The sequence below is a fragment of the Populus alba genome, chromosome 1 (assembly GCF_005239225.2).
Source record: "Populus alba chromosome 1, ASM523922v2, whole genome shotgun sequence".
Lineage (NCBI taxonomy): Eukaryota > Viridiplantae > Streptophyta > Magnoliopsida > Malpighiales > Salicaceae > Populus > Populus alba.
Window position 1 is genome coordinate 4977487 of NC_133284.1, and position 15244 is coordinate 4992730.

Sequence of the window (15244 nt, forward strand, 5' to 3'; positions counted from 1 at the left end):
AAGAAGAAGCAGCACTCATATATATATATATATATATATAAAACTGATTAACGTGCACGTCAAACCCTCCAGGGCCCTGGACATAGGTCCAATAAAAGAAGAAGCACCAGTTTGTTAACTCGACCCAACGAGTTTTTGATAGTTTTGATTATTTTTTAAAATATTTTTATTTATTAAAATAATATATGTTTTTTATTTTTTTAATAACAGCACATCAAAACAATAAAAAATATAAAAAAAATTAAATTTTAACATATATATATATATATATATATATATAATCACTTCATAACAAACCCAAGTTTCAACTTATTCATTTAAGGGTGTGTTTATTTTTATGATTGAGGTTGAGTTTTATACATAAAATTCATTAAAAAACTTAAAAATATAAAATAAAAACTAGTTTTTATATTTTTATTTTTATATATATACCCAACCTTGATGATAAAAATAAACACACTTCAGGAATACAAGACAACCTTGAAATTGCATGTTTGAGCGTGGCCGCATGCAAAATTTTCTTAAATATGACAAATGACTTGTCATAATTTTTTTTTTAAATAAAAAAAAGCTTGCACACGAGCCTAATGCCTAAACTTGAAGAGGTGCGTGGGCTAGGCCCAACACATGGTTATTTGTTGTCTTTTTCCCCCTTCTTTTCCCTGTCTTTCTTACACCTAAAAAACAAATTAAATTTACTTGCTTGTTTAGTTTTGACAAGGTTTTCAAATAGTATTATAAAATTTTATTTTAATTTTAATAATTATTTTCTAAATTGCTTATGAAAATTTGACCTAACTCTCATTCTTATTGTTAAAAATTTTAAATTGATTTCAAACTAGATCTTTCTTTCCATAAAATATGAATAAAATATTTTAAAATGGTTTATTAACTTATTTTTTTAACAATTATAAGATATTTTTTTAGATATAAATAAGTATTCTAATTAAAAATATTGTGTTAACTAAAATAATAAATAAGAAATATGTTGATAAAAAATATCTCCACGGATAAAACATTTGAAAGAACTGTATTTTTTAATTTTAATGACAACAGCAAATTTTTTTTCCAAAACCTATATGTTTTTCCTACTTTTTAAAAAATTTATGTTCCCCGCAACATAACACATAAATGTAAACCAATAAAAACTAAACACTCATTTACTACGAACAAGAGTTTTCACTTAATGTTAGTGTTGTTCGGTTTTGTAGTCTCGTCCATCTATTTTTCAATTTAAGACTAGAGATAAAAGTTGGAATTATAATTTATCTAAATATACAGTTTTAAGAAATTTTTTTTTATAAGTTTTATTTTAATATTTTTATTTTTAGCGTTCCTTCCCTCTATAAAGACTTAATTCCTGTCCTGAAGATAAAAACGAGTTTTGGTTTATTTTTTCATTACATAACAAGTTCGTGTCCTAGTTAATTTTCCTCTCATTTCAAAAAAACTAATTTTATATCTTGAAAATAAAAAAAACAAAAATAAGTTTTAATATATGCATTCACTAGAAATAATATAAATAATAAGTTTGTGTACTAGCTATTTCTATCCTTTTTGTAACAAAGCAAATAAAAAACACCATCTCAAGTGTGCTCGCTAATATGATTTATCGTGTTTTTAATTGAAAATATATTATTTTTTTATATTTATATATTATTTTTGATACAGTATTTTAAATCTATAAAAACATTAATTTAACGTGAAACGAGAGATGGGCTGTAGATGCTGGCTGGCCCTTAAAATAAAATATCCCTCCATCGATCCCTCCGCGTCGTCAATCAAGCAGAGACAACAACGAGGCAGGCGATTGGTTAAAATTACATAAACCGAAAATCCCATACCAATCACCATTCCACAGATTTTGCTAAGAACCAAGACCTCAAGCCTTCGCTTCTCCCGTTGCCACGTGTTCCTCCATAGCCCACAGCCTTTCCCCTCATTTCTAGACAAAAAGGAAAGGAGAATAACCAATAAAACTAACCACCATAGTTCAGTCACGGGCACCAGCGAGTCACTGACCATTCCAATTTCTCTCTCTCTAGTATCTTTGAGAGAAAGTTAACTGTCTAACTCTCTATCGTTTGATGGACGCAGCGGCTCCACAGCTCGTTTATGGCGGAATCCGGCCACGCCGCCGCCACCACTACAACTTACCAAATAGAATTCCGGTTCGAAGACCATCCAACCGGGTGTTTGCTGTTGCCACCGAGCCGAAACCGACACAAACCGGATCTATTGAATCGCCATCGCCACCATCCTCTTCTCCAAACACAGTTAATGGCTCATCCAAGTCCCCTCCGCCTAAACCTGTCAACGGCGTTGCCACTAAATTCTCAAAGCCAAAACCTGTCAACGGTGTCTCTACAGTAAGTTTGACTGATGAGTGGTTTTTTTTTATTGTGTCACAGTCTGCTATTGTCAAGTTGATTGAGTTTAATTCATGCTTGGTTGATTAGAAAGTCAAGGAAAAATGAAAGAAAAAAAAATGAAGTTGAGAGAGTCAACATTTACTTTCACCGACCAGTCTTTTTAGCGTACTCAAATTTCTGTTTGGCTGCTTAGAAAATGAAAGGAAAATTGAAGCTAGACGCATTTGTTTAATTCTGTTTTCATTTCTATTTTAGTTTGACATACGGAAAATGATTCTTATTTCATTCATATATGCCGAATTTTCTATTTGGTAGCTGGGAAAATTAAGAAGACGTCAGAGGAAAAAGAATTCAAAGCTAGAGACTGTGTTTTAAAATGTGTTTTTCATTTTTAGTATGTTTTAATTGAAATGACATTTAGTTTATTTGTTTGTTTTGCTGGGATTGTGATGAGTTAATATTTGGAATGACAGAGGATGGGAGAAGTGTCGCAGGAAATAAAAAGAGTGAGGGCACAAATGGAAGAAAATGAAGAGTTGGCAATACTAATGAAAGGACTTCGAGGTCAAAATTTAAGAGATACTCAGTTTGCTGATGACAATATCAAGCTTCGTCTGGTTGAGGTATTGTATTGAAATTTTTTTCGGCTGCATGATACTTGAAAACCTCAATGGCTGCATATGTAATTGAGTCTAATAATTTCAACGGGGAAGCCCTTTTTTCTGGTTTGTTTGAGGAATTCCTGACTCGTTATATACTTTTGAAAACCCATCTTTTCTGCAAGTTGAGGCATGCAAATTATGGGAAAGTGATTTTTGTTTGTTTAATTGGATGTTCTTTTCATAGTAATGGCTGGATATCTGAATCAAATATAGTGATACCGTGGATCAAGCTGTACTTGCATGGCTTGGTGTTGTTTTAGCTGTAAAGTGTGCTTGGTGGTTTGGCGTGAACAATGTGCAATTTTTTCATGGAATCTTCTGCTAGAAGATTGTTCTAGCAGTGATGATTTTAAATTAAACTGGGAATAAACATGATATGCTGGATGCTGTACTATTATTAGAAGTTCATGGAAGATAGTCAATAGAGCATGTCCTTTAGTGATTCCAAGGTGTCCCCTCTGTGAAGCTGGTTGCTAAACTTATTGTGTTCTTTTGTACCTCCTGCAGGTAGATGAAAGCAGTGAGTTTTTGCCTTTGGTGTATGAACCTTCTAGCATCTCTGCTTACTGGGGAAAACGACCACGTGCAGTTGCAACTCGAGCTGTCCAGTTACTTTCTGTTGCTGGGGGTTTTCTCTCTCGTCTTGCTTGGGATGTGATAAACAAGAAAGTCAAGGAGGTAAAGATTTCTTGCCTGTTTTGTTTTCTTTCCTGATCTTTCTCTTCTCTCTTTGACTCTCTTTGTATGTGTGCAATGCTTTGCATATACTTAGGTAGATAGCTATTCTGTGTGTGTGTGTGTGTGTGTTTGGCTGGTATTTTGAAGATCTGGTGCCATCTGTTTCAATATTAAAACACACAGAGAAACTGTTAATTTTGCATGCACTTTTTTTTTCCTGGGGTAGAGGTGGTAGAGTATTCTTTATATAGGTAATATAGTGAAAAAGACAGCTAGGAAGCTTGATGTATTCTATTTCTCCATTCATGAGAGTTTAAGCAGCTGGAACAATAAATGCCATATTTAATTTGAATGTTATTAGAGCTATCTAAAAGTTCTGTAGCCTCCAGTCATAGTTAAATAACTGTTTGCATCTGTTCATACTTCAAATTCCCTGTCTAATGCCATAATTTATTTACATGCGGAGGTGGCCCAGGTGGGGGGTTGTGGTATGTTAAGAGCACAAGGATAATTGGTATGTATTGATACTCATTGTAATAGCTTAAGCTCCTATAACAATAATTTAAGAAACGAGAACCATATACATAGTATTGTCAAAGAGTGGGAAATAATACTCACCCCTAGCTGTATTTTGTCCATTATGTCCCCTCTTACATCTCCTCTCTGGACTTTAGAAAACATTTACCCAAAAAATGGGACACAGAAGCATGCTCTTTTAGTCTTGAATAGCAATTATTGCATGCAATTGGGATGATCTTTGCACCTTGATAATCCTCCTACCATTTCAATAAGTATGTCTTATTTGTTTTCAGGGTGATCCTAAAAATGTGCATAACCTGCTTCCGAATTGCTCTTATTACTTTTCTTCTTGGAAGTATTTGCTTTCTTTCTTCCTAAATTACTTTTTTTTTTCTATCTTAATAACCAGAATGAAGTTGCTAGAGCAATTGAATTGAGGGAAATTGTAACCTCTTTGGGTCCAGCATATGTAAAACTTGGTCAAGCATTGAGTATTCGACCAGATATATTGTCACCTGCTGCAATGATCGAGCTACAAAAACTTTGTGATAAGGTATCGTCATACAATATTTCTTTCTGTGTTTCCCATTGCAATAACTGCATGCCATTAAATTTTATTCCACTATGCTTCTTCAGTTCTAAAATAAAAAATACGTAAGAACCTTTAGACGTGATAAATATAATATTCAGCATGCTTGCAATGAAGATGGTAGCATGAATTAACTAGAAATTAGATTAAGTTAGGGGTACTTTGTGGACATAAAGGTCTATCAGAGATGATGGTGTTTGAAAGCTATAGAAAAGAGGCTGTTTTTTGAGACACGAGGATAATCATTGTTGACTCTTTTTCATGTGCAAGTCCCGAGGTAAGCATACTAAAAGCCAGCCATGAGCCTTGGGAACTCCTAATTTCCTAATTTTTTGTTTTGGAAAAGTTTTTTGACCTTATTGTGGAAAAGTGCAAATTAGTTACTGTTTCTTTTACTGTTGGTTATTAATACCTAGTTTTGGTATAGCCATGTGCTGATGCTAATTAGCCGCAATCAATAATATGATGCCTCCACTACTCGTAACCTTTCTTCATTGTCTTCACCTCATCCCTTTTATGTCATTGTTTTTTCCCCTATCTATACATTTGTCCTAAATTGCTGTCCTTCAACCTTCTGGCCTTCGTTTTGCTATAATGGTATGAGTTCATTAATGGATCGCCAATCCACTGCCAATCCGCTGCTCATGTTTGTGAAGTTATGAACTTAATATTCCAAATATGAAATCGTTTTAAAATGTTTGTATGTCAAGTTTTTATTTGCATTGGAAATCTAAAAAAAGAACACAGAATGATTAACTTCTAGATGAATATCAATTAACCTTCTCAGCATCCAATAGAAATTAGGCTAACCCCTTTCATATGTGATTTTTCTGTTTGATGATATGCGAAGGTTCCGTCATTTCCAGATGATGTGGCAATGGCTCTTATAAATGAGGAGCTTGGTCAGCCATGGCAGAACATCTATTCTGAACTTTCTTCGTCTCCAATAGCTGCTGGTAGTCTCAATATCTGAGTTTTATGAAAAATAGAATTTAGCATTTCCTTGCTAGCATCTGAAGCTTCACAATTTCAAACTACTGAATCGTGGAATTCCTGTGGCAGCATCTCTTGGGCAGGTGTACAAGGGTCGGCTGAAAGAAAATGGAGACCTGGTGGCTGTTAAAGTACAGAGGCCTTTTGTTCTTGAGACAGTAACGGTCGATCTATTCATCATAAGGAATTTGGGTTTGGCTCTCCGAAAGTTCCCTCAGGTAGTTTAGTCAATTATCTGAAATACTGAATCAATTCTTCCATTCTGGGAAGGAACATTTATCTTCTATTTGAAGTGATAATTTTCTCAACCCTCCACCTTATTTTCAGATCTCTGTAGATGTAGTTGGGTTGGTTGATGAATGGGCTGCTCGTTTCTTTGAGGAGCTAGACTATGTTAATGAAGGTGAAAATGGATCTCTGTTTGCTGAAATGATGAGAAAGGACCTTCCACAGGTGAGCCTGAAAGCTCAAACCATACAATTTTTATGTGTTTGTTGAATTCATGCCAAGGCCTTGTTTAGCTTGATCATCTGATAAATTGGTTAAGCTGGCAATTTTCCTAGCATTCTCATGGTAAATGAAGTTGTCCATGTTAAGATGTTTAATTATTGAAGGAAGCAAAACTCAAACTATTTATTTGAAAGACAAAATTAAAACCATGTCCTTTTTCTGCTCTTAGATGGTTGATCCAAATGCTAGGTGGGGTTTAGTTTTGTGCTAAAGTGAAAGATGCTGCTTTTCTAAAGTAAATCATAGGAATAGCTGACTGTTGAAAAAAGTGGTAGTGGGATTTTCTGTTAGAGCTGTTATAAATACTGCTGAATGTGATAAGTGCATTTTTGGATGCTAGATTAAATTTATTGCAACTGTCATCATTTCGAATATCATTCTATTTCTTTACAGTCCATCCCTGAAAGACATGCAATGAAAAATTATACACTGTCATGATGGTGGAAGGTTTTATGTTTGCTGTGTGTCTGTGTGCATGTGTGTAATTTTGGGATTTGTATCTTAGTTTTTTATGGTATCAGCTTAAAAGAAAAAAAAAAAGGAGTTTCTTGTAGTTTTTGAAGGAGAAATCATGTAGTAACATAAAGTATTGCATTTCAGGTTGTTGTGCCAAATACCTACGAGAAGTATACTTCAAGAAAAGTTCTTACCACAGAGTGGATCGAGGGAGAAAAGCTCTCACAAAGTACTGAAAGTGATGTTGGAGAACTTGTTAATGTTGGAGTCATATGCTACCTGAAGCAGGTACTCCACGGATGCACTCATACTTGCTTATGTACTATAATAATGAATTGGTACTAGGTTTTGCTATGCATCGAAGTCAAACATAGAGTATGTCTGGTAGTGCTGTTCAAGCTGTGAAACACGCCCCTCAGCACTATGAAGCATACTATAATACTATGCTTCAATTCAAAACATGACTTTGCTGTCGATTTACCTTTTCTTGTTTCCTCATTTTCCCCTGCATCTTAGATTAACCCTGCCCACATTTTTGCTTAATTAGTTTGAAAAAAGAAATTTGAGCAGATCTTCACTAGTTAACTCTGGATTGCTTCATGGGTTTTTACTCTAGGATTCCTGGTAAAAGAACTTGTGAATAGTAAGGACTAATCCATATATGCATCTCATTGAAGATTTGGTATGGAGTGGTTATTTTCTGTAATAATGACACATGTATTATAGATGGTGTCATGTATCTACATCATGATTGCATGCTGAGGCATCTGAGATTGATGGATCAAGTAGTTCAATTATGCCTTTGATATCAAGTGATCAAATCCTCCTCCTATCTTCCATTGTGACACATCAATGTGCGTATAGACCACATGAAGAGGAAAAAATAACGCTGACATGATCTGCCTTGCTCTATTTTATGCTTCCCAATCCCCCCCCCCCAGCTAATAGAAGATGTGAATTCATGCCGGCTCACTGATCACTATTGTTTATATATTGTCATTGGTTAATTGTGGAGAAAATTAACTACTTACTTTTTAATCAAATTTTTGCAACTCATTGGAGCGACAGCTACTTGATACTGGCCTTTTCCATGCTGACCCTCATCCTGGGAATTTGATCCGCACTCCAGATGGGAAGCTTGCCATACTTGATTTTGGTAACAATCTACTTCATAAGTGTATATAGTGAAAGATCATCCGTGAACATGGTTGGCAACATCATATATATATATATATATTGTTATTTGAATTTTTTGTGTGAGAATTTGGATCCTTGTTTTGTTTTATCAGTATAGTAAAGTTAAATTTCACCAGCAATTTTGGATTAGAACACGCCACTTTCCTTTCCTTTCATAATGGTGGAATGCACTTAATCTGAATTGTTCTCTTCTTTCGTTCTTTAATAGTGGAAAGCAATTCAATCTTCTTCCTCTCCATTTTTTTTTTACCTACTGGCTTCCAATTATACAATTCTGGCATGCTTCATTGTGAAACACTATAAAGATGCACCTCTCATAGTTAAACTGCACAAATTGCTTTGTTTCCAATTCCACATAACTATAAAAGCCCCAGCATCTCCAGTAATCCATTCAGCTAGCAAACTCAATCTGCTTTTCTCAACCACATCTTAACATTTCATTGCCATGATAACCAAGATCAGTGATATTAAGCAAAGAATGATGGATTTTATGTAGGTAGAATGGCTTAATCATATACTGGATAGCAATGGTATTTGTCTTGTTATTATGTGCTTAGTTCCTTTTATTCTCAATTTAGTTACCATGGGCATCGAGAGCATCTTTATATTTGATGATTTAAGAAGCAAAGTGGGATCTTTCTTTTGTTAAGTGAATATAAGGTAATCATATTTAAGAACTGAGCTGGCATAATACAACCAAACTCCAACTTTGAAGCTGAAGTCAGATTCAGGTGAATCAAATGACATACACCAGACTTTTAGTTTCTAGAAGTGATTGGTTTGGATGCGACAGATCAGAAAGGCATGTTTCCTTGAAATATTTTCAGAGCCTCATGTACCATATTCTTTCATGCTATACGAATGTATCGCTGCTCTTCACTGTACAACACTGACTAGGAGTGCAGTACACACGCACGCGCATACACACACACACACACAATATATATATATATATATATATATATATATATATATATATATATATATTATGTGTTTCCTGTCTTAAGATCCCATAGTGTTCTCTTGACATTTTACCAATGGGTTTCTTAACAAATGCTATACTGACCCATTTGCGTTTTGCCTCATCATGGCCATTTTTGTGGAATCTAAAGTGCCTTTTGCTGGACAGGGCTAGTCACAAAATTAACTGACGATCAAAAATATGGAATGATCGAAGCAATTGCTCACCTTATCCATCGGGACTATGGAGCAATTGTCAAAGATTTTGTCAAACTTGGTTTCATTCCCGAGGGGGTTAATTTGGAACCTATCTTGCCAGTCCTGGCTAAGGTCTTTGATCAAGCACTTGAAGGTGGAGGAGCAAAAAACATAAACTTTCAGGAGCTAGCATCTGATCTGGCACAAATAACATTTGACTATCCATTTAGGATACCCCCTTATTTTGCTCTCATCATTAGGGCAATAGGTGTACTGGAAGGCATAGCACTAGTTGGGAATCCTGATTTTGCTATTGTAGACGAGGCCTATCCATATATTGCACAGGTATCTATTTTCTGTGGCTGTAAATGATAGTTTCCAGACAATTGTTTTCCATAATTTTGTGTTTGTTTTGATGCTGTCACCTTGCTATTTTGGTATGCAAATCGGCTTGTCACTGTGGTATTTGATAAAAGAATTTCAACTTGTTGGCTATATACCTCCGCTAAAATCATGGTTTGAAGCCTGTGTATAATGAAACTCAATGCTAACTATTTGTATTCCTTTAAGCTTGAAGCATGTGCTGCATGATCCACATAAAATAATGTCCATTCAATGTGTTATCATACTTTCTCTATGATGTTCTAAATTATAGGTCATTATGTTCTTACATATACTTCTTTTACCAGAGGCTCCTCACTGATGAGTCCCCTCGTCTAAGGAATGCTTTACGCTACACAATTTATGGGAAATCTGGTGTTTTTGATGCTGAAAGATTCATTGATGTCATGCAAGCCTTTGAAAATTTCATCACTGCAGCAAAAAGTGGAGGTGGAGAGAGTATGAATGGGGATATGGCTGAACTTGGAATGCTGCAAAGCCAAACGGGTTATAGCTTTCCTGGATTTCTCTCAAATGCTTCTCAACCAACACAACCAATACAAACTAGGGCAGCCTTAGCATTCCTTCTTTCTGAGAAGGGGAACTTTTTCCGAGAATTTCTACTGGACGAGGTATTAAAATTACTGACATTTTATCTTTACTAGAACTGTGAGTATTCGGAATAATGTTCTTAGTCATAGTCATGTACTCTCAGGTTTGTTGTATGTGGGGCATCTGAAATGTCGAACCATTATTTTCTGATGCAGATTGTAAAGAGCATTGATGCTGTTGCAAGGGAACAACTGGTACAAATTATGGCAGTCCTTGGGGTGGGAAATGCTGCCCCAATTTTTAGCATGGTTCCTGCACCCTTTAAGCCCGCGGCATTTCTGCCAACGATAACTGAGGAGGACAAAGTTATCTTGAATAATGTTCAGAAAGTTGCTGAATTCTTAACTGCAGGAACTTCAATATCGAGTACATCAACCCAGGTACTTGAATCTTCATATGATGAGTCAGAGTTTACCTATTCATCGACCAGGCTTGTCTGTGGTTAAAAAGTTTCAAGTTTAAGTTTTGGTTTTAATTTTGTTAGTGTAACGTTATCTTGTTTTGGATTCAGTATGTTTTTAAGAAGTGATTCGTAGTGTTGGAGCATCCAGTGTGAAAACTTACTATTAGGTGGAGAGTCTATATACTATCGAAAGCCTTACCAACCCCAATACATGATCCTTAACCCTCAACATGCAAACCAATAAAATGACCTCTAAACAGTGTCACTAGGCTCTATTAGCAACTTTGGAGCTCCCAATTAAAAGCTCCAACCATGTTTGAGTGGTCCATATGCCAAAGAAAGGCACACCAACCATATACACAACTTGTCGCGAGAGATTGCTAAATATTAAACACATTTCTGAACGGAATGTTTTTATTTTCTAGGCATTATTTTTCTTCTATTAGTTTGTTAATGTGGAGTTATTTTTGCTAGCAACATTTACAAAAATGTTTAGGAGACATAACATCCAGGTGGTCTTAAAATTGCAAAAATGGTGTCAACGAAAGTTTTTGTAAAAATCGGTTATTAGGCAATAGAATAATATGTTCAGCTCCATGCCTGAGAAGTTTAGTGTTGAATTTGGTTTGTGGTTGTGGTTGTTTTCCAATTAACTTGTACCTGATGTTTCGTTTCCCCTTTTTGGAGCATCAACAGGATCTAAATGTTACTCGGATTGTACAAGAACTTCTTCCAGTTTTGCCAGGTATCTCAGTCACAATACTTCCTGAGGTGGTTAGTCGGCTTTCTTCTCGTATAGCAGCACGCATAATTCGAGATGCACTTTTGTAGCTGTAATAAATATACGGTATCCTTAAGCTTAAAGCCTCCGAAATGTGCATAAATTGTATACGGAAACCACATTTAATGCGCCATGAACAATTTTTTGTACATTCAGGATGAAATTCAATATTACTGAATATCTTCGGAAGCCTAATGGATACAGCTTCTTCATCAGGACATTCGACTGACTTCATTGTACATAAAAAGGCCAGGCCAGCCAGTGATTCAAGAGCTCCCTTAACTCTTCCCCTTCTTTTAATGAAACACGATTCAAAAGCTTGATCTTGCTTTCTTTCTGGGCCGTTGTTGCTCGGAATGGAATTCTCTCTTCGCATCTTGCTATCCCCAAATAGCAGTGGAGGATGATAACTTGGAGCATAATGAACCTAAAGGATATATTTATTGCCATACAAAGTAAAAGGCTCCGAGTACCAGCAGGCCATGGAATGTGGATAGCAATAATATATTTATGGTATTGCTAAGAGTAGAAAAATGAAAGAATAACGTTATGTCAGGTAGTCTTGTTTTTACATTATACAGTACATCATGCATGTACTACAAGTGATTCGAAACAAACTTTCCCGCCAGAATTCTGTTGCATAAGGAGCGAAGTTAAGAGTTAACGAAGACAACAGACTATACAGAACACCAACCATTTATCTTTAGCCACCTGTCCCCATTTTCCAGCTTCAACATCACCCAAATCTCAACTCAACCAATTCCCCCCCAACAGATAACCGCTATATAAAAGACCACATTTTGGCGCTCCTCTCTGAAACCATTAATTCATCAATGGCTGAACAAGATAACACTCAAATTGATGGAGAGATTCAGAATCTTGTTAACAAACTGGATAAGTGCATTGCAGACTTTGATGGAAAGAGGCAAGTTTTCGATAAGGCAATTGGGGAAAAGATCCAAGCACTGAAAAAAGATCGAGGTGAAGCCACGGAACTGAGGTTGAGTCTTCATCAAGAATCTGGTGATACAAGGAGCAAGAAGATTGATGTTGTGAATCAATGGCTGAATCAGAAGGCACTGATCAGTGGCGACCCAGATTAGTAGGTGTCAATTTTTCTTGTCTTCAGAACACATTGCTCTTAACTAATGACTGTTTATTCTTTTTCTGTCTTTTCTATGTTTACAGCTATGATTTATCTGTGCTTATTGTTGATGATGATCGTGCTGTTCGAGACAGCATTCGGAGAGCGATGATGTCATATGGGGCACAGAAGCAGCTTATAATAGATGTTCAAGAGGCCAAGAATGGAAGAGAAGCTGTTTATCTTCATCTTGCCGGAGCTTCTTTTGATATTATTCTTATGGACAGTCAAATGCCCGTCATGAAGGGACATGAGGTATATGTTTTCTGACATTCAACCTGTTGAGGAGGACTATTGAGATTTCATAAGATGGGTTTGTTTTCTGGAAAGCCCATTAATTGCATGCTAAAATTGGAATAACAGAGATTCTTATTATTTTCTTTTCTTGATAATTCAGAATATAATTGAAGGTTGCAAATTTGTATTAAGTCTCACACAAGAACCACTAACTTGATAGAGTGAAAAGGAAACAACTGTCGGTGCTTGTCTGATCTTGATCGTGATGAAATAGAACATTGTAACTCATCAATGAGCCTGAAAGTAGATTCTTCGTAATCCCGAGGCCCTTTTGGTTTGCTTAAAATTTTAAATACCTTCTTGCTTGATAATTTCCCAACACCTCTTAAAAATGTTCATATTATCATGTTGACATTTAGTACTCCTCGTATGATAGGCAGTAAAGAAGTTGCGTCAGATGGGTGTTAAGAGCCGGATCATCGGTGTCAGTTATCAATTTGAGAAACCAGCTTTCAGGGGCTCAAGCATAAACAAGTGGATTAAAAAGCCATTGAATCTTGAAAAGATCGCTGCTATCTTTTGTTAACCCAACAAACGGAGAGTTTCTAGGTCGCATTGGTTTGTGTTAGCTTTTTTTCCAAGTTAGATGCAGAGATGAGCTCTATGAATAAAGTTTCTGACTAGCAAGATGAATTGGGAAGCGTTGTATTGCTTAACTGTATTGGTTTTCATTGATCTGGTTCTGATGTTGATCATTTATCTGGTCAGTATTTGTTTTCACTGATCTGATAGAAACTCAGATTTAGTTAGTGCGGAGATGACTCCAATGTATACAGAATTTGAGTTTTGTTTCTGCAGCAATTCATATTCCTTTTAAGCATTTAAATAGGAAGATAAATGAACTGTGGAACTGAATGTAGGAGCCAGAAGAGGGTTGAGACTTAACTGGAGATTGATTTATATTTTCATACAATAAAACTTATTATTTCAACAATCAATTACAAGTCTCACTTGCTTTAATTAGCGAATGAAACCATGTTTCCAGCCAATACTCTGGCTGTGGAAAAAAAAATAAATTTAATAGATTCAGTCAGCTGGGTCTAACTGGGCCATATGAACTTCGTTTTCGTGGAATATTCCAATTTCTTTTTTGAAAGTCATTGCACGATATTATTAACCTTTTTCAAGAACGTCTCACTTGGTTGGCCCAACGAAACCAACTTTCCCGCCAAAATCCTGGTTATAGGCTCTGTGTTTGACAACAGCCGCCATTTATCATGGGCCACCTGTCACCGTTTCCCAACCTCGACATCATCCATAAGTAAACTCAATCAATTGTAGCTGATTTTTAAGTTTCTTATTTGTTCTCTTTTCTCGATAACTCATAATCACCGTCAGTCTGTATCTGATCTTGAGCATGATGAAACAGATAGGAGCTGAATAAAGTTGATCCTTCATGATTGTAGGTGTATGAACACTTCAACTCTCAATCAATGTTCTGATATACATTACGATACTGACATATATATGTTAGACAACTGAGCAATTATGCAACCCGAAGAGGGTGTTAAGAGTCAGATTGTAGGCGTCACTTCCGAGTCTGATCAACAATTGCATTCAAAAGCCGCTGAGTCCTACAGGGATCCCTGCTGTCCTCCCTGATCCCAAACAAGCAAAGAAGGATCGATACACCATCTTGAGCTGGAGAGTTTCTGGGTCTCATTGGTCTGTGCTAATCTTTTTCCACGGTCCTTCGATGTAGAGATGAACTCTATGAATAGGGTTTTTGAGTTGCTAGTTATGCTAAGAAGATAAAACAAACTAATCTTTGCGCTTCAAGCTGAAGAAAGAAGTGTTGCTTGCAATTGGCTTAGTAAATGGAAAGGAGTCCAGAAGTGGTTTTCGTGTTTTTGTTCAGCTTCTTAATTAGCCATTCACTTAACCACTTCTCCCTCTCTCTCTATACATACACAATTGAAGTTTAGGTGTCCGATAAATAGAGAAAAGAAAGGTTTCTTTTTAGAATATAATAGCTATTGTTCTGACGTCCTCTCCTAGCTAACAGAAACAACAAGCCTCTCACTTTTCTTTCTGATTCTCCGTCTCAAAACCAAGAAACCATTAATTCATCGATGCTGGCAAAACCACCAAGAACATCAATGACAAGTCAAGATAACACTCAAATTGATCTTGAAATCAAGACTTTACTCGGGCAACTGAACGGCAGGGTCACAAATTTAGAAAAAAAGATCACTTCTGCCGAGTCCTTCAAGGCAGAAATTGAAGCTTTAGTGAATGAAGCAAGGAAATCTCAACATTCTAGCACTGCAAGAAGAAACCATCTTGATAAGGCAAGGCAATTGCTGATGCAAAAGATTGAGGAATTCAAGAAAGAAGAAGATACCGAGGATAGAGGACTCACAAAGACTGATGCAATGGGGGCTCCTTCCGATCTTACAGGAAACCGTGTGTCTCAGAAAGATCACAAGCAAATTCAGATTCTAGCTACAGAAGTGGATCGGTACATTGCAGAGATTGATCGGAAGGTGAAT

The 15244-nt window shown here is 36.0% G+C and overlaps 2 protein-coding genes across 4 annotated transcripts; both read left to right on the plus strand.

Annotated features, from left to right (window-relative positions):
* The first annotated feature begins 1839 nt into the window (after positions 1-1839).
* On the plus strand, positions 1840-11894 carry LOC118061497 (uncharacterized). Its single transcript, XM_035074945.2, has 13 exons — positions 1840-2369; positions 2846-2995; positions 3542-3712; positions 4641-4784; positions 5671-5776; positions 5883-6031; positions 6141-6266; positions 6924-7067; positions 7848-7935; positions 9106-9479; positions 9824-10147; positions 10283-10507; positions 11227-11894. Exons 1-13 carry the CDS (start codon positions 2088-2090, stop codon positions 11359-11361), a joined length of 2418 nt encoding a protein of 805 aa, XP_034930836.1. The 5' UTR covers positions 1840-2087; the 3' UTR covers positions 11362-11894.
* On the plus strand, positions 11626-13637 carry LOC118061504 (two-component response regulator ORR41). Of its 3 annotated transcripts, XM_035074964.2 has the most exons (4): positions 11626-11766; positions 12221-12413; positions 12500-12710; positions 13129-13637. In XM_035074964.2, exons 1-4 carry the CDS (start codon positions 11715-11717, stop codon positions 13276-13278), a joined length of 606 nt encoding a protein of 201 aa, XP_034930855.1. In that variant the 5' UTR covers positions 11626-11714; the 3' UTR covers positions 13279-13637. The 3 variants fall into 3 exon arrangements, with proteins under 3 accessions (XP_034930855.1, XP_034930862.1, XP_034930846.1); XM_035074971.2 differs by lacking the exon at positions 11626-11766 and having other exon boundaries at positions 12034-12413; positions 12853-13637; XM_035074955.2 differs by lacking the exon at positions 11626-11766 and having other exon boundaries at positions 12034-12413.
* Positions 13638-15244: the final 1607 nt, after the last annotated feature.

What these genes read in the sequence shown, in the direction of transcription:
- LOC118061497 (XM_035074945.2), top strand. Translation starts at nt 2,088, where the DNA reads ATGGACGCAGCGGCTCCACAGCTCGTTTATGGCGGAATCCGGCCACGC. An exon ending in TCAAGCTTCGTCTGGTTGAG is followed by an intron (nt 2,996 to 3,541) that starts GTATTGTATTGA and finishes TACCTCCTGCAG; the next exon opens with GTAGATGAAAGCAGTGAGTT. An exon ending in TGAGAAAGGACCTTCCACAG is followed by an intron (nt 6,267 to 6,923) that starts GTGAGCCTGAAA and finishes ATTGCATTTCAG; the next exon opens with GTTGTTGTGCCAAATACCTA.
- LOC118061504 (XM_035074955.2), top strand. Translation starts at nt 12,145, where the DNA reads ATGGCTGAACAAGATAACACTCAAATTGATGGAGAGATTCAGAATCTT. An exon ending in ATCAGTGGCGACCCAGATTA is followed by an intron (nt 12,414 to 12,499) that starts GTAGGTGTCAAT and finishes CTATGTTTACAG; the next exon opens with CTATGATTTATCTGTGCTTA. An exon ending in CCGTCATGAAGGGACATGAG is followed by an intron (nt 12,711 to 13,128) that starts GTATATGTTTTC and finishes CTCGTATGATAG; the next exon opens with GCAGTAAAGAAGTTGCGTCA.